This window comes from Monodelphis domestica, chromosome 4 (assembly GCF_027887165.1).
Source record: "Monodelphis domestica isolate mMonDom1 chromosome 4, mMonDom1.pri, whole genome shotgun sequence".
NCBI lineage: Eukaryota > Metazoa > Chordata > Mammalia > Didelphimorphia > Didelphidae > Monodelphis > Monodelphis domestica.
The window spans coordinates 98,159,371-98,178,306 of record NC_077230.1 but is presented as its reverse complement, the minus strand read 5'-3'; the positions used below and the strand labels follow the sequence as shown (position 1 = coordinate 98,178,306).

General features: G+C 36.9%; 1 protein-coding gene across 6 annotated transcripts in view; it reads right to left on the bottom strand.

Moving 5' to 3' along the window:
- Positions 1–18,936, bottom strand: part of PPP2R3A (protein phosphatase 2 regulatory subunit B''alpha) — a 227,019-nt gene that overhangs the window by 120,529 nt on the left and 87,554 nt on the right. For all 6 annotated transcript variants that reach the window (XR_008911147.1, XM_056793650.1, XM_001364818.4 and 3 more), the window contains one exon: positions 7,107–7,210. Coding sequence is in view for 5 of the 6 variants with exons in the window: in XM_056793650.1 (XP_056649628.1) it covers positions 7,107–7,210 (104 nt within the window). In the remaining variant the exon portion in view is untranslated. The remainder of the gene's footprint in view (positions 1–7,106; positions 7,211–18,936) is intronic.

The window sequence follows — 18,936 nt, the reverse complement described above, 5'->3', positions numbered from 1 at the left end:
GGATGCCCATCAATTGGGGAATGGCTGAACAAACTGTGGTATATGTTGGTGATGGAGTACTATTGCGCTAAAAGGAATAATAAAGTGGAGAAGTTCCATGGAGACTGGAACAACCTCCAGGAAGTGATGCAGAGCGAGAGGAGCAGAACCAGGAGAACATTGTACACAGAGACAAACACACTGTGGTATCATCGAACGTAATGGACTTCTCCATTAGTGGTGGTGTAATGTCCCTGAACAACTTGCAGGGACCCAGGAGAAAAAAACACCATTCATAAGCAAAGGATAAACTATGGGAGTGGAAACACCGAGAAAAAGCAACTGCCTGAATACAAAGATTGAGGGGACATGACAGAGGATAGACTCTAAATGAACACTCTAATGCAAATACTATCAACAAAGCAATGGGTTCAAATCAAGAAAACATCTAATGCCCAGTGGACTTACGCGTCGGCTATGGGGGGTTGGGGGGGGGGGAGGAAAAGAAAATGATCTATGTCTTTAACGAATAATGCTTGGAAATGACCAAATAAAATATATTTAAAAAAAAAAAAATCTCTCTCTCTTCCTCTCTCCACATACACACAAATCCCTTACCTACCATCACAGTAAGACAGAAGGGCAAGGACTTGGCAAACAGACTTAAGTAACTTGCCCAGGGTCACATAGCTAAGAAGTGCTTAAGGCCAGAATTGAACCCAGTTCCTCCTAACCCCAAGTCTAGTACTCTATCCTCTGTGCCCTCTAGTTGCCTCCTTTCTCTTGCCCTTCTTCCAACTCTCAGAACAGAATCATTCCAATTATTGAATCATTGTTTTCTCTTATTAACTTCCTCAATAACCTCTGAAGACATTAAAGTTCTGGAAGGACAAATGTTTCTTCTTCCCCTATTAGAATGTTAGTACTATATCATTATATCAGCACCTCCCAATTAGCATAATGTCCAGGTCTTAGCAGAGTGCCTGACACAAAGTAAGTGTTAAATAAATGCTTTTTCATTTCCAATTGCTCAAATAAATGTACTTTTCTAGGTTTCTCGGGACTCTCATTTTTATATTTCAAAATTTCTTCTCAACTCTGGTCTTTTCATCAGAAATGCTCAAGGTGCTATATTCCAATAAAGATCCAGGTTGTCTCTTCCTCCAACCCCCCGGTCATGTAAGATTATATTATGCTTTTCAGGAGAGTTTTTCTTAGTTGTAAGCCTTTATATTTTGTTATTTGGAAAATTATATTTCAAGATCTTCTCTTGTGTTTCATAAAAGCTTCCAGGTCTTGTGTGATCCTGACTGGTTCCTTGGTTTGATACTTGAATTCCTTTCTGGATATATGCAGCATTTTTTCCTTTGTGGAAAGGTCTGGATTTTGGCAGTGGCATTCCTGGGACTTTTCCTTTTGTGGTTACTCTATTATTACCCTCTAGTTCTAATAGAGCTGGGCAGTTTTCATGTCTGATTTCTTGAACAATTGTGTCCACTTTATTATTGTTCTTGAACAATAGTATTTTGAATCAGGGACTCCAAAAGATTTTTTTTACAAAATAAGTTTATTGATGTATTTTTTTAATACCAAAATTTCTACCAGTATTTTTCTCTCTCCCTTCTCAAAGAGCCATCCTATAACAAATGGTATTAAAAAAGACAATAATAGAAAAAATGGAAAAATCAGTTTAATCAATATATATAAAAAAAAAGGCTGGGAGAGGAGGGTCTTCTCATTTGTTCTTTCAAGCATGCTTGAACTTTATAATTTTTCGACATTCATTGTTGATATTTTTGAACTTATTCTTTCCTCTGACATTGTTGTAATCAATGTGTATATGTTGTTATCTTGGCTTTTTGCTCTGTACCAGTTCTTATACAACTTTCTGTTCTTTTCTAGATTTATCATACATAGCACAGTAATATTTCATTACATTTGCATGCCACACAATTACTTTTTGGGACAGCTAGGCAGTGCAGTGGATAGACTACTGGGCTTGGAGTCAGGAAGATTCATCTAACTAGGTTCAAATCTGCCCTCAGACATGTGGTAGTCACATGATCCTGGGGCAAGTCACTTAATCCTGTTGTCTTAGTTTCCTTATCTGTAAAAAGAGCTGGAGAAGGAAATGGCAAACATATTTTTGTCAGGAAAATTCCAAATGGGGTCACAAGTATTTGGACCCAACTAAAAATGAACCATCACAATTAGCTTAGCCATTCCAAAATCAATGGATATCTACTTTGTTTCCAGTTCCTTGCTATCACAAAAAGTGCTATTGTCAATATTTGGTGTTTATGAGGACTTGGGAATATAAGCTTAGTATTGGAATCTACTTTGGTTATACCTTGGTCCAAAGGTATGAATATTTAGGTCACTTTATTTGCTTAATTCCAAAGTGCTTTAAAAAACAGCTGTATTGATTCAAGCTGCAGCAGTACATACTAGCATGTCTATCTATTTCTATATTTTGTCATCTTTGCCCATTTTCAAGGTATGAGGTAAAGCCTCAGGGTTGTTTTGATTTGCATTTCTCTTATTAGATATTTGGAAAATTCTTTTATGTGGTTGTTAAGAATCTGTATTTTTTCTTTTGTTTATATTCTTTGCTTATCTTTTTTTGAGGGCAGTACTTAAATCCTCTCTTTGGACTGTTTTTTCAGGTCAGTTGTTTTTAATATATTATATATATATTTATATTTTTCAGTCTTCTGATTTAATTTTTTTTTTTTGCTGCTTCATAGAGCCACTGACATCTGTTGATCCTATTATAGTTTTCAGGGAGTCCATTACTTGGGTGAGATTTACAACTTTTTTCTTCTAAGCTATATATTTTCCTTCTAATTCTTTCCTTCAGAGCTCTTATTTAATTTTTCCATGCTTCATTTTTTCTAGGTATGCAAGTAGTCTCTGCGGAAAATCTGTTTTTCCTTTGCGTCTCTGCTCATGGTTGTTTTGGTACTATATTTGCAATGTTTTTTCCCTAAAATAGTGGACAGGGTTTTCTTTGATTTTCTCAACTCTATGCAGTTTTCATTCCAGAACTGGGGCTCTGTGCCAGGGCCAGCCTTTGATCTATTACATTTTTGAGTGATGTGATCTAGCCTTGAGTTCTTCTGTTGAAATACCACTTGCCAGGGCACTCAGAATCTTTGAGGTTCAGGGTACTGGGATCTTCAGAGCCTTCTTTGGCATCTCAAAACAAAAATGCTAGAAACCTAAGACTCCCTTGGCTTAGGCTATTCTTTTCTTGCATTGTGGCACCAAGCTGGCTTTTGCCTGGGCTTTCAAGGATCCTACCCAGAAACTTTCTAAGGGGAGAACCTTAAGAAAGAGCTCATCCCTTGCTACTTCTGTCCATAGAAGCTTGCAGGTTACCTATGTCTTTGGTCTCTCTCTGATTTGTCTAGAAGGCTGTGCTGGCTTTGCTGGCATTCCTCCTTTCTTACCGCCCTTGTGCTTTTGCTAACTTTTCATGTAATCCTGGGGTGGATGGAAGCAATCACCTACTGTAGTTTCTCTTTGGATTTCTTGACCATTGTTCACTCTAGTGCAATCAGATTTCTGCTGATATAGGTAGGCATACAGCAGCTGGATTGCCTGCTTCCTGTTCAGGTAGCCATCTTCACAGGAAATCTTTTCTTCTCTTAACAACTGTAAAAGCCTCATAACTTGTTTTTCTCTTTTCTATCTATCTCCTATTCTAACGCCCTACTCAATGACACCATTCTTTTGCTCCTCCCCACCCCAGTCCAACCTACTGTTGTAAGGGAGTTTACCAGGAACAGGAAATCCTGCAAAACAGGAAGTCATACAAGGCAAACCAGGAAGTCCTAGAGAGCAAGAGGGATTCTAGAATGTTGGAGAAGAGAGATTGTTGCTTTTCCCTAACAGTAGGGAGAGCCAAGAGGGTTGTCTGTCTGGTTATTCTGGGGTGGACCCAGAGAGTCAGTGATTCCTTCTCCTGTGGGCGTTCTGGAGACTTTGCTTATCCCTGATGCTATTGTTGAGGAGTGGATATTCAACAGAGCTGCTGGTGACTTCCTATTGAGACTGCTGCTTGACACAAAGAAGGACTCCAGTTGTGTGAGATCTGCTTTGGTCTTGCCCTTACCAAACCCTCCCTAATCTTAATTAATAATTTAAGGAGTTAGTTTAGAATAGTTATAGGAAGGTATAAGGGTTTACTCTCTGATTTCTGGTTAAAGTTAGTTATTCTCTGAACCTCTTTCCCTTCTCCCTTTAGTTTAATAAACCTGTTATTTTGTTATATATTTATAGTTTTGAACCCTTATTTAACTCACCTATTACATTTGGTGAATTAGTAGGGTGAATACACAGAAAATGGCCTAGGCCAGAGCAGACTGGAGGGAGTTTATAACAACTAACAGTTAGGGCACCTTGCAACATTCCACTATCCTTCCCAGCACCTGGTTGCTCTCCAAGGTACACAGACTTCTGACTCTTGATGGACACAGAGGGAGGTTTAAATTTTAAAAACTTAAGGCCAAAAGCACATGTGTTAGGAAGACATTTTTTTTGTTGTTTCCTTTTCAGGTTCTGTTATTTGGTGATTGTAATTGCTAATTAAGGTGGATACTAATAACATGTATCCTGTACTTTATAACAACTTCCTATATACTTTGAGCATCATGTCAGGAGACATAGCAAATGCTCTTTGGTATTTTTTCTGGGATGGTTTCCTGCATATTCCTTATGGGATTTTCTGTTTGTTCCTTCATTGCTGTTATATTATCTTGGGTTATCACAGAGCTGACATAACTTTGCAGCCTGGAATGCTCCAGTGTATGTAATGAATTTGTCAACTATTGAGTCTGATGATTTAGAAAGAGCTTATGTAGACTCAGAAATTCAGAAGTGGAAGGAGAAATTTGGAGCAAGGAAAGAACATGAAATATGGGTTGTAGACACTGGAAAACTGCTGTTACCAAAAGATTTATATACATATTTGTGTTAAGCCATTCACACAAAAGGTCATTTTGGTACTCAAGATGTGGTAGACTCTTTAAAATGGCAATGGGTAACACCAGAAATAAGTAAGATCTGTACTAGTTGTTCCGTTTGCAAAAAAATTCAATCAAGGTACATTCAGAAAGAAAGGTTTGGGTGGTAGACTTTTTGCATATTGTCCATTTGAGAATTTGCAAACTGATTATATAAACATGCCAAAAGCTGGAAGATACAAGTTTTGTCTGGTAATTGTTGACAGATTAACAAAATGGCCTGAAGCTTTTTCATCTAATACGAATACAGCTAGCTTTGTTGTGAGAGTGGCTTCTCATTGCCTACTGAATAAAGCATTAATGCTTGATCTTGACATTTAAGACCCTCTACAATCTGATCCTAACTTAACAATTTAGCCGTATCTCATTATTATTATCTCATTATATTTCTAGCCAACCTGGAATTTTATCTCCTATTTTTGCTATAACCACTCTCATATTATTTCCTTTGCTTATACTATTTTCTATTCCTAGAAAGTAATTCTTCTATTCACCTCTTTATCAGTTGAAGGCCCTTTCTCAATTCATGTTCCACCTTCTTTCATGAAGCATTCCCTGACCTCCTTTCTTTTCCCTCTGCCCCCTCAAAAAAGTGATCTATTCCTCCTCAATTTTTTCATAGCACTTTTCCTTACAATGATTTCATGCTCCCTTGTGCTAGGATTTCTCCTGTATGTCTTTCCCTCTACAGATTATAAGATTTATGTAATATTTAGTGTGGGAAAAGGTATGAACAAACTTTTTTTTAAAAAAGAACTGGAATGGTCTACCTCAGTAGGAAGGAGATTTACCCTCAGTTGGAGTCTTTAATGAAAGGTTCAATGTCAACTTGTCAGATATGTTATATCAGGGATTCTTGTTTAGGTGTAAGTTGGACAGCACAGCCTTGGATGTTTCCTATCAATGGTAAAATCCAATCCAGAGATCTATATGGTTTATATTCTCCATGTTTAGAACAGTATCTGTGCATAGTATTATGAATAATGTACGCATCTATGCTTACTTGTTGAATGAACTGAAATACAAATACGTCAAAGTTGGGAAGGAGGAAAAAAAGGATGACGTGAATCTCCAGTTAAAGACAAATTACATAAATAAGATATCTGGGAGGGTCAAGATAGTAAACTCTAGAACTATATCAAGAGAGTAGTATCTATAGTTCTCTAGATTAGAACTTAATTAAAACACTTATAATATCCAATATTATAATATTAGATATAATATCACTTAACTAATATAAGATTAACTCTTGGATAATGAGGTATTTTGTGGGCATTTGCCTTACAAATAGGAGTCTTTATTCAATTCTGTATTTTTGGTCAAACATGTCTTGATATATAGGCATATATTTAAAAGTAAATATTAAGAAATTATTAAATTATAATTAAGTAACCAAGTCCATGAATCTGAAATGACATGGTAAAATGAAAAGAATACTAACCAGAGAGATTGTACAAGTGGGTCTGAATCTTACCCTGATACTGTTACTTGTATGACCTTGTACAGTCTCTCTGAGTCATGGGTATAGCTACTTAACTGCTTCATCTTCCTCATCTGTAAAATGGGGTGAGCAAAATTCGCAACTTCTACCTCAGATTTGTTATGAGGCAAATATTTTACAAAGCTTATAATGCTATATAATTATAAATTATTATCTATTGATTAAAAAATATGGACTTTTATTAGAAAAGATCCCTTTTTTGTTGTTCAGCTTTTCAGTTGTGTCTTAGCCTCTGATACCATTTGGGGTTTCTAGGCAAAGATATGGCATGGTTTGCCATTTCCTTCTCCAGCTCATTTCATAGATGAGGAACTAAGGCAAACAAGGTTAAGTGACTTGCCTGGGGTTACAAAGTAAGGAAGGGTCTGAAGCTAGAGTGGAATTCAGGAAGATGAGCTTCCCTGACTTTAGGTACTGCACTTCATCCATTGTGCCACCCAGCTGTCCTGGAAAAGCACTAATATAGGTTGGGTCATATTCATTTGAATGTGTAAAAGAAAGGAAACTGTTAAAAAGAGCATGAAAGATTTCTAAAGTCTGAATCTAGTAGATTAGGTGATTGTCTATTAAACCTATAATGACTGTTCCCACATACTTACTTTCGCCACATGGCTATGAATGAATGTACAGATACAAATCCTGTCCTTTCACCCCCTGCGGCACTGAACATGGGGGCTTTCCAATAGAAAGGGCAGCCACATGCCTGCAAACACAAACAGAAAGGCAGTAAGGAGATGATGGGAAAAAAAAGAAGTCTTTTATGGGTTTTTGAGTTTAACTTCTTTGGGCAAAGCATACCAGGGAAAACAAAACTAAAGATACCCTTAGTTATCAAATACAAAGTCATGAAAGTGGGGAAAGATACGAAAGGAAAATTTTATGTTAGACATATCAACCATCAATTTTATTAACAAATATTCCTTTTACTTCCTCAGTATCTTTTTCAGAAGTCTTTTCCCTTTCCTGGTTAGCCTCTGCATTAACTCAAAAAATCTAGCTTAATCTAACTAAATGCCAACCAGAAGCTCTGTTCTTCACAGGAAGAAAAAGAAACAGCAACTTTTATTTCCTATTGTTGCATGCTCTTTCCTTACTCTGACATAAAAATAAAATCGGTGCCTTTTCCTGAACAATTTGTAGTTACACAGTTGCTATTATCTGCACCACTCTATAGACTTTTCCTATTTTAATGGCTAAGTCTAAGATAGTCCCAACAAGGAAGCAAAAGCCAGAAAAGCTCACACTGGAAACAAAAGATTTGGGTTTTTTAAAAGTGATACCATTCATATAAATGATCAAAGGTGTAATACTATCATATTATCATACATATCATATGATAGAAGCCATCAGAAATACAAGACTATATTTCAAGGCCATAAGAACTACTGAGAAGTGTAAAGTAATTATATTTAAGATATACGTTCCCAAAAGGAAAAGGACTTCTTTCATTCTCCCTAGAATTCCATTACATTATCTTTTCTTTTTAACAGCCCCCCTTCACCTTATAAAAGAAAAGTGACTTTCTCTGGCCCTAGCAAGTACATACTTGTTTCTTTCCTAGAGGGAAAAAATACTATTTTAATTTCTATCACTGACAATTACCTCTAGCTCAGAACAGAGAAATGCAGGCAGCTTCCAAGACTGTACATTTTTGTATACTCAAACCTTCATGTAAAAAAACACTTCCAAATCTGAAACTGTCTAGAGTGCCACACCTTATTAGTATATAGACTGCATTTGCCATTCATTTTAGAAATGAAAACTTGCCAGCACAGTATCTCTCGTTCATGTGATGAGAACTATATAGCAATGTTGCTCATTTGGAGATATGATAAATCATATTCACATTAAGCTTATATGAACTGACTCTTGACATCAGCTTATCCTTTTTAGTTTCTGCCCAAAGGTAAATGTAGATAGATCTAGTAGGTATTTGTGATAGAAGGGTCAGTCACAAAGTCAGTTGGGGTCATATGTCAGTTGTTTAGCATATGAAAAACAACATATAAGCACATTAGGGTAAGCAGTTGATCAATAACAGAATTTCCTTTCAGGATAACAAGATCAAACTTCAAGATATGGGGATTGGAGTAGAAACTCAAGATCCTGAGGCTTCAAGATTCTTCATTGAGATCAAATATGAAGATAGTTTCACCTTCACTCAAAAATGAAAGTTAATCAGGATGCAAGATCCTGAAGGCTCTTTTAACACTAATTTCAATGACCTAGAATTTACAAATTCTGAACTTGAGGTTGATGAACTTAAGTTTTTAAATATTTTGATGACTGTATTTCAATATAATTGGTTCTCTTTGTAATCCTATGTATTTTTTTATTAATTTAAAAACATTATTCTGAAGGCATCTAGACTTCATCAGATTGTGAAAGGTGTCTATGACACAAAAAGATTTAGAAATACTGTAGACTATAGTGTTAAATTATGTTCTTTGTGCTGTCAGATAATCTTATCCAGGGGAGTAGGAAGAGATCTGAGAGGCAAGTGTGGGGAAATGAAAACAAGAAGGCCTTTCTGAATACCATTCTAAAAGGTCCAAACCATGTTTCATCTTCAGTTAGCCACATACAGAATGATTTAGGAACAACAGGAAGGGCTCCCTACCCCCCTGCACCAAATAATCCCCCAAACTTCTTTACCTACTGTATGCAATCTGTGAATATGTGAAGATATCTGGAATTCCTTTAACAGGAGGCAAGCCTTATATTACACATTTAAAAAACTAAAACTGCTTAGAACCCAAATTATTCTCAGCAAAGTATAATAAAAAATAAAATGACAATAAATGACAAGTCTTAAAATTAAAGACATATAATTGTCATCAGTTTCCATTTTGACTGGTTAAGTGGTTTAGAAGACAGTAATATTTAATAATAATAATGAGGAGGAAGAGGAGGAGGATGATAGCTAACTTATATAGTGCTTACTCTTTATTGGTACCATGCTAAGTTCTTTACAAATTTATCTCATTTGATCTTTAAAAGAACCCAGGGAGGTAGATGCTATTACCATTCTTATTTTATAGATAAGGAAACTAAGGCAAACAGGTAAACTGACTTGCCCAGGTAGTACAAGAAGATTCAGTACTAGGTCAAAATTCCGGAAGACCCCAGTTAAATCCAACCTCAGACACTTAACTAGCTTTGTGATGCTGGGTGAGCACATTACCCTTTTGCCTAAATTTCTTCAATTGTAAACAGGAGATAATAATAGCAACTACTTCATTCTTTGTTAGGTCAATTAGGCATTTAGTGATGTTAGAGTACCCAATCACCCAGTTTCTTGAGAACCCACAAACCCTGAGGAACACCCTTAGTTGCTTTTTTGTTTTTGGCTCTGCTCGTTTTTCGATGTCTGATATCCTTTTGCTTTCTAGTGCCATTCTCTAGGATGAAGCCAAGATATTCTACTCTCAGTAAGACCCACTGCAGTTTTTCCTTTGATACTTTGTGCCCTTTCTTGTAAAGTTCAATTAGCAGTGCTTTTGAATCTTGCATGCAAATTCTTGCAGATGGAGATGCAAGCAAAAGGTCCTCCACATAGTGCACTATTTTGCTATGTTTGAATTTTATTGATTCTAGGTCCCTTTTCAATAACTGGCAAAATTAACTAAGTCTATACTAAGAGGGGTTTCTGGGAAAAGATTCAGGGTAGGTGTGTTTTTGTTACAGGGAATTGACACAATTGAATAATATGTTTTGGACTAATGTAAGAGAGAGGAATAAGCAAAAAAGAAGAAATGGCAAAAGAGAGGAATTTAGATCCAGTGAAGCAAGTAGCAGCTCACGTGGGGGAAGGGCAAAAAGGAAGTGACACAGAAATCCAGGGAAAGAACGGAGGCTGAGGAGAACTCGGAAACTGCCATTTCAAACTGGATTCCTTCAGCTGAGAGCCTGACAAGAAGGTCTCAAAGGCTGGAGGTTCCCCTTTGGACACCAATGAATTTCCTAGCGATCCCTGGAAGTTTTCTAATTAACTCAGCTCAACATTGTAGATTGGACTTTGAGAAAAGCCATCTCCTGAGGAAATTCTCTCCAAGGATTTTCTCCACCTCCCTCTTCCCAACTGTCCTGAACTTTAGTAATAACCAGACTAGATCAAGATTTGGGACAACCAGCAGCTGACCAGAAAAGAGGTCAAGGCTTAGAGTCTGAACCCCCAAGATTTGGGGGGGGGTCAGTCTGCCAAGGATTCCCACCACCCACTTTCTTTATCCAACTCTCTTATTTCCCCTTCCTTGAGTGATTCTCCTCAAGTGTTAATATCTAGATCCGGCCTGTCTACTTTCTGACATCAAAGAAGGGGACTGAAGATTTGGGGAGAATCCTATCTCTCCCCAAAGAAGAGGATAAGCTCAAGGATGGGTTTGGGGAGTGAACCAGATCTCAAAGGGAAAGTGGGAATTGGGATATTGGGAGGATACAGAGGCAGTGTGGGGGAGAGTGACGTCCCATAAGTGTCCTATATTACACTCAACAATGTTCTAGAACAATATGCAACAATATTGACCTAAATCTACTTGGTAACAATATCTTAGTGATCTTTAAACTATGGTAACATTTTCTTAAATCCCTATACTATCTCATGTTTTTTACTTAACTCTTTAGCCTCCCCCACAGGAAAACAGTTGGTCATTTGAATCTTCCCTGTAAGCCTCTTCCCTGCTGTAAGCCCTGATCACAGGGTTCTATGTAGCAATATGGCTACCCCCCCTCCCCCACTGCCAACTGTCAGTTGTAATTGCTAAGGGTAGATTCTTTATTCTCTAGCCAGGGTGCCACTTGTAATGTAGAAGCTAAGGAACAAGGAGGATGGAATGGGATGAGAGGGTGAAAAGAGTGTTCTGTTCCAGATGGTTCAGATCTTTGTTCCAGATAGTTCATGGGTTAACATTCTTTATCTGTCCCTTATAGTTCATTTGAATTCTATGTTGGTCCTGGAAGGATTCTTTTTGTTCTTAATCTCTTCCTCTGTGCAGGAAACATGGTTGACTGTTGTCTCCCCTTGATTGTAGATTTCTTTCTCCTTGCACTGGAATATGTGTGTGTAAGATTTAGGTCTGGGCCAGTTCTAACAAAAGTAAAGGGGACTAAAGATTTGGGGAGAGTTATACCTCTCCCCAAAAAGGGGGGTTAACCTCGGGATCCCAGGGATCCAAAACCAGTAGACCCAGGGAAAAAACATCTCTCCTTGGCTGTAGAGAAGTCCTAAGGTCCTGAAGGGGACTGGCAGTTGTGTCCCTGAGGAAACCAGAGGCAGAAGAATTCATCTTGACTCTCAAGAAGAGATTAAATCTTAAGAGGGGCAGTGTGTCATCTTACTAGGGCTTCCCCCTCTAGTTCTTGTCCTCCATCTCCCAGAACCATTCTCTGGGGAGACATACTCCAAGGAGACAGGACTTGGCTATCTTCTCCCAAAAAGGAAGAGAGGGGAAGAACACTCTGTTCACCCTTTCACCCCATTCCCTCTCTCCCTCCATCCTCCTTGTTCCCTTTTAGCTCCTACATTACAGTGAGCACATTACCCTTTTGCCTAAATTTCCTCAATTGTAAACAGGAGATAACAGCAACTATCTCCTAGGGTTGTTGTGAAGATTAAATGATATAATATATTTAAGTACTTAGCAAAGAGGTAGGTACTATATAAATACATATTCTCTCCTCCCTAGGGGGTTGGTATCCTGTTTTATCCTTGGTCCTTTGGGATTATGACTGGTCATTGCATTGATCAGTTCTTAAGTCTTTCAGAGTTATTTGCTTTTCCAATATTATTAGGGTATAAACTGTTCTCCTGGCTCTATTCACTTTATTTTGCATCAATTCATATATATTTTCCCAGATTTTTCTAAAACTATTTTTATCGTTTCTTATGACATAATAATATCCCATTATATTTGTGTGCCATAACTTATTTAGGCATTCCCTCACTTACAAGCACCTCCTTAGTTTTTAGTTCTTTGCCACTATAAAAAAGATCTGTTATAAATAGTATATATGGATTCTTTCCCTTTTTGGAACAGACCTATTAGGAATACTACTCAGTCTTGTAACCTTGGCAGTTATCCATAACTCTTCACTGTTCCTCTCCCCACAAATTCAATCAGTCACCAAATCTTGTTTCTATCTCCACAATATCTTTGGTATTCATTCTCTTCTTTCTTCTCATATGGCTACCTCCCTACTGATATCCAATTCCTTAAGTTTCACCCCCAGCCCTTCTCTAATTCATCCTTCACATAGTTTTCAACGTGATTTTTCTAACATTCAAGTCTAGCCTTGACCATCCCCTACTCAATAAACAATAAGTCTCCCTATTGCCTCTAAGACAAAATATCAGCTTTGCAATTTAGCATTTAAAACTCGTCACAACCCAGGATCAACCTACCTTTATAATATTACTATATTCTACTCTCACACCTGGCCTCTACACTCTAGCCAAAATGGCCTTGTTGTTCCTCACATATAACACTTTATTTTCCATCTCCATACTTCATCAACATTATTCACTATCATAGAGGCCAAAAATGATTAGAGATTCCCTCTATATTATGCAGTCTCAAAGATGTTGTTGCTTGCAGGTAACATTGTACTGACTTCATTACATCCTTGATGAGATTAACAAACATTTGAAATAGAAAATAGAAAAATAATTTATACAGGAAAACTGACTGGAAGAACAATGACTATTTTCCAGATTTAGGATACAACTGGATTTGCAATCTGCGGAGTTAATTCACCAGCAAATGCTATCTTGGACTAAATAAAAATGAAAAATGGCCAAAAGTTACTGCGGATGGTAAAGGCGGGATCAAGAATGAAATCTTTTGTTTCCATCTCTAATGAGGAGGTTTGACTTTTCCTTGCTAAAGCTAATCTTATCTACACCCCTTGATCTTGACCCACGCACCCTCCCTCTCCCCAAGTCTCTCCTGTCCTCACTAGGAATTTTCCCTTTTGATTATTTCCTTTTATTTCTCCCACCTCCAATGTTTTATCCATTGCTTCCATTCTCACCATTTACAAACACTGCCAAGTTCCCCTTATTCTTAAAACACTTTCACCTCACTGCCATTTCCTCAAGCTATCATCCTATATTGCTTCTTTTCACAATTCTTTTCACAATCAAATTCTAAAGAAGGTGGTTTATGCCTTTTGCTTCTGTTTCCTCATCTCATTCATTTCTCAATCACTTGTAATCTGATTTCTTAATCTCATGACTCAACTGAAACTTCCCCATCTAAGGCTAACAATGATATGAACTGCTAAATTTATTGGCTTTAATTTTACTTATTCTATTTTACCTTTCTGTAGCATTTAACACTTTTTAACCATACTTTCTTTCCTTTTCTTCTTTGATGTTCCTTCTCCTGGAATTCTTCCTGTCTTCTTAGTTATCTTTGCTGGAGCATCATTCTAACCACTAGGTGTAAGCTAATCTAAGGTTCTGACTTGGACCTTTCTTCAGTTATTTCTATATTCTTTAACTTGATGACCCCTACTACTACTATAGGTTTAACTCTTTCTACACATGTGACACTCAAATCAAGAAGAACAGGGGCAGCTATATATGGTCAGAGTGCCTGGCCAGAAAGTCAGGAAGATTCAACTTCTTGAGTTTAAATCTGGCCTAAGACATTAGCTGTGTGACCCTGGGCAAGTCAATTAACCTTCATCTATAAAATGAGCTGGAGAAGGAAACAGTGAATCATTTCAGTATCCTTGTCAAGAAAATCCCCAAAGGGGTCATGAAGAGTTAGTTGGATATGACTGAAAAATGACCAAACAAGAATAGTTTGGGGCAGTAGGTGGTACAATGGATAGAGTCAGTTCTGAAGTCAGGAGGATCTGGGTTCAAATTTGACTTTGGACAAGCCACTTAACTGATTTCCTAGCCCTTGTTGCTCTTCTGTCTTAGAACTAGAACTTAGAACTATCTTAGAACTTAGAAGATAAGGATTTTAAAAAATATCCTCAAGAATTCAGTTCTATTTTCTTTGTTGAATTCTCACGTCAACTGCCTGGCAGACATCTTCAGATATCTTGTAGGCATCTAAAATCAGTATGATCAAAACAAAATTTATTCTGTTTCCCCTAGAAGTTATTCCTTCTTTAAACTTCCCCATTTTATTGGGGACCCTTCAAAGGCTCCACTTTTATGGCTTTGGAGTCAATTATTGTTTCCTTTCCCTTAATTCCCAAATTCCTATTCAACTTTTTTATTCTAGATGATCCTACCTATATAAGGAAGTGAGATGCATATTCTCAATTCATCCTTGAATGAAAACTACACAGACTTCAGTTTCATTTTTCTTGCTTTTCCTGTTGTTAATGTTTCTTTTTATTTACTTTGTTGTAGTCATGAATATTTTCTGCTGGTTCTGCTCACTTCACTTTTCATCAATTCATGTTTTCCTACCTCATCACCTTTTGTCTGGAATAATGCAATTGGTTTTCTTGTTTCTATGTTTCCCTTCAAATCCTCCTTAAGAGATGCAAAAATTATATTCTTAAAACACAGATATATTATAGCACAATTATTGTAGCACAACCTGTATCTAAACATTTCCAATAGCTATTGTTTCTAATGTAAAATATAAAATTCTAAGCTTGGTATTTAAAGGCATTTAAACATAGTTCTCAATGACTTTTCCAGTCTTATTTGAGATACTGGCCTGGAGTGAGAAGGCCTGGATTCAAATCCTAAGATCTTCCTCTTACCATTTCTGTGGCTTTGGGCAAGTCAGTGAAGCTCCTTGGGCCTATGGGGTTTAATTAAATCTATGATCCTATGATCAATTTTCCATTGCATTCAAAATGACCTACATGCCTTGGGCATGATATTCTATTTCTAGTTTCAGTGCCTTTACATATAAAGGGTTCCTCCTCACCTCCAACTCACAGAATCCCAAGCTTGCTTCAAAGCCCAACTTAGTTGCTATTTTTTATATAAAGCCTTTTCTGATTCTCTCTCTCCCTCACAACTATGAGCATTCTCTTCTTAATCAATTTAATGTGGTAATTTTTATATACGTTGTATACAGTTTACTTACAAGTATTTCTTGAATTGAATTTAACTGAATTGGCAGCAGGCAGCACTGTGTCTAGGAAATGAGGTAGCCCTTCCAATGGTCCCAAGTTACACCCTCCTACAAAAAACTTGACCATTTTAATACCAACATTATCTAGGTACTATATGCCTGAAACTTTTAGAATACCAAAATCTCTGAAAAACATGATTAGAAGTGATCCAAAGGATAATGAAGCGATACATGATGAATGTAAGTAGGTTGCAGCATATTGCTAAAAAGATTTTGCACATATGAAGTGGCATAACATATCATCCCCAAAATATTTGGTCAGTAGTTAAGTCTGCCTATACAGTGAGAGTAAAGGATAACAGGTGGAAAGCCGCAGTGTTGCAGTTATAGCTATGAAATTTTAAACAGAAACCCAGACTTGTGATTTCCTCAGTGTAGGGAACTGGACTGGACATCAGCAAAGGACTCAAATATATGAAGTTAATAATAATGTCCAATTCACAGAATGTCAATTTGAAGGGACCACCTGAGATAACATATCCCTGATTAAGAATTTCCTCAATAACATCACCAACAAGTGATTATACAATCAAGTTTTATACTCATTTGCCAAAAAATATTTTTTGCCTTGCATGCATAATAAAGGAAAATGACAGAAATGATCAACTATATAAGCCCCACAGTCTGGTTTTTAGGGTAGTAGGAACACAGGCTTTGCTAAAGAGACAAAATCATTTCCTATACAAAAAGGACTGAATTAAATTCAAAACTCCAATTCAGCAATATTTACATTCTCTTATTTTGGAATTTAATTCCCACATGCCCAGATGTTTATTCAATCAGTCAAGGTATTATATCAATCATTGTGTACTGCCTTAGTTGCTATGGGAGATAAAAAATATACATGTAAGTTGTCAGGGTCTTAAAAGGCTGTAATCCAACTTTACAACCAATGAAAGGAAATTCTTGATAACATATTTGATGCTGATTATTTAGCTTCTCTTTAAATACTTTTAGTGAAAAGGAGTTAATTATTTTTTTGAGACAGCACATTTCACCATTTGTTCAATTTGAAGAGTTCTTTCTTATTTTAAATAAACTTGTCTCTCAATAAACATCTTAGTTCTTTTTTTAAGAGTTACACATAACAGCCTTATAAAAATTTGATAGCTGTTATACCACTCACTAATCTTCACATTTCCAGGTAAGAACTCCCTAGGATGCTTCACTGTTCTGCCTATGACGTTACATCATAGTGCTTGGTACATAGTAGGCACTTCATAAATATTTATTGACTGAAAAAAAGTACATCCAGAATTCTCTCAATGTTGGTAATATTCAAGATAAATCCTAGTTCTTCTCTGCCAGGTATCATGCTAAGTGGTGAGGTTGTCCTACAAATAGTGGGCCCTAGTTCCCTGACCATGCTGTCTTCCTACCATGTTGCTGCTATACTATATCCTCCAAAACTGATCTCCAGTTTTGCCCTGGAGTGTATGTTGATTGGTGAGAACTCATTATATACAGCCAGCCACTGCCACCCAAGACCATCTCCTGGCCATGCCACTGCCGCCACTTTGTTTTATAACACAAGATGGATCTCCAGCTACTCACACTAAGGCAGTGCATTTGATCATTGAACACATACTACATCCAACCAGTCCTAGAAATACAATCTTGCTCTGATCAGTAATCAAATTAACAAAACATTAATTCCTCTGACTTCTCTTTTCTCTGGCCTTTATGTGACATCTCTCTAAGGCAGGGATTCTCTCTCTCTCTCTCTCTCTCTCTTTCCCTCCCCCCCTTCCTTTATCTATAGCACTCACCAAAGTGCCTACATGTGTTTAAGTGCTTAATTAATGTTGAGTAGTGAAGATATAGCAAGACTATTTTCTTCCTTAATCAGAATAATATATTTTTATTATGGAGATAAAGATTTTATTGTAATTTTTTAGTGAATTTTTCAACTGAGTCATACTGATCCTTTAAACAAGCTAAAGTTTCCAATTTTTTTGTTCCTCCTCACAAATGAACATCCAACAAGCCAAGTTTCCCCATATACTCTTGCATTATTTTTTTGAATTTTAATGCATACCTCCAGATGAATCCCTACTAAATTTCATCTCACTGGTCTTCCTGGTTGTAGCTAGTCATGATTACTTCAAATCTTAATTCTACCATACAACCAACCTTCCCAACTTCTTGTAAAAACCATTTTAATATTTAAAAAAAAAACTTTACAACATAGTTAAGGATGTCATTTGTTACAGAAAAGTTAAATAACTGTCAAATGAATACTATAGGTAATACATGCTGTAGGATTTCAGAAGATAAAGAAATCATTGTATCCTGGGCTAGTCAAGGAAGGCTTCACAGAAGATGTTGGGAATACTGTTGGACTCTGTGGGATAGATAGAATTTTAACTAGAGAGGGAATGGAATTTGGGTAAGTCTAATGATGTGAGCAATGACACAGAAGCAACAGTACATCAGTGTAATGAGTATGATATTTTGACTGGAATAGAAGATTGGGGTGTGAGTTGATTTATGGTTGTCCTTCTTACTTGAAGATGACCCAAATGACATAACTGTTGATATCTTTTAACTTGTGCATAAATTGGATTTAAGTGAGGCAGAACTGCACAAAATCACCTTCCTCATTTTCTTTTCCAGAGTCACTGGAGTACAGTGGAAGACAAAAATCAAGATGGCTGACAATGGCTTAGGATGAAGCAGATAACCTTAGCTACTTTGACATCTAACAAAACTCTAAGAGTTCCACAGTGCCTGCTTCCACTGCCTTCATGCCATTGGAACAAACTATTCTCTCATCTGCCCCTTCTATCAGGGAAAGTCTTCACATACCTGGGGTGGATGCCTCCCTAACTCATCAATGAATGTGAGACCTACTAATTACCCTCACCCTAGTTTAGCCTTTTCACCAAGACAGTTTTTCCTAGGGTATGGTTACTGTACATGATACAGCTTCCTGAAGCCACAGATGAGAGCTAAATGGCATTTGGACACCAGAGGAGGAAAGTGGGCCTGAAAATGGTTTGGCAAACTTTAATAACAAATGTCTTGAGGGAGAGTTATATTTTCTCCTATAGGCAATGAGTCATTATTGGAAAATTTTAAGCTGAATGAATGAATGAAATGAAACTCGTGTTTTAGGAAGTTTAATCTGGCAGCATTTATGCTGTACGTATTGAAGGGTCAAGGAAACCAGTTTTAGGAGGCTATAATAATCCAGGAAGTAAATGATAAGTTCCTAAAACAGAGGTAATGTGGTTCCATGAGAAGTACACTGAATTCTGCACAGGAGATTTGTAAACTAGTTTTGAATTTGCCATTAAATAATACTGTAATGTTG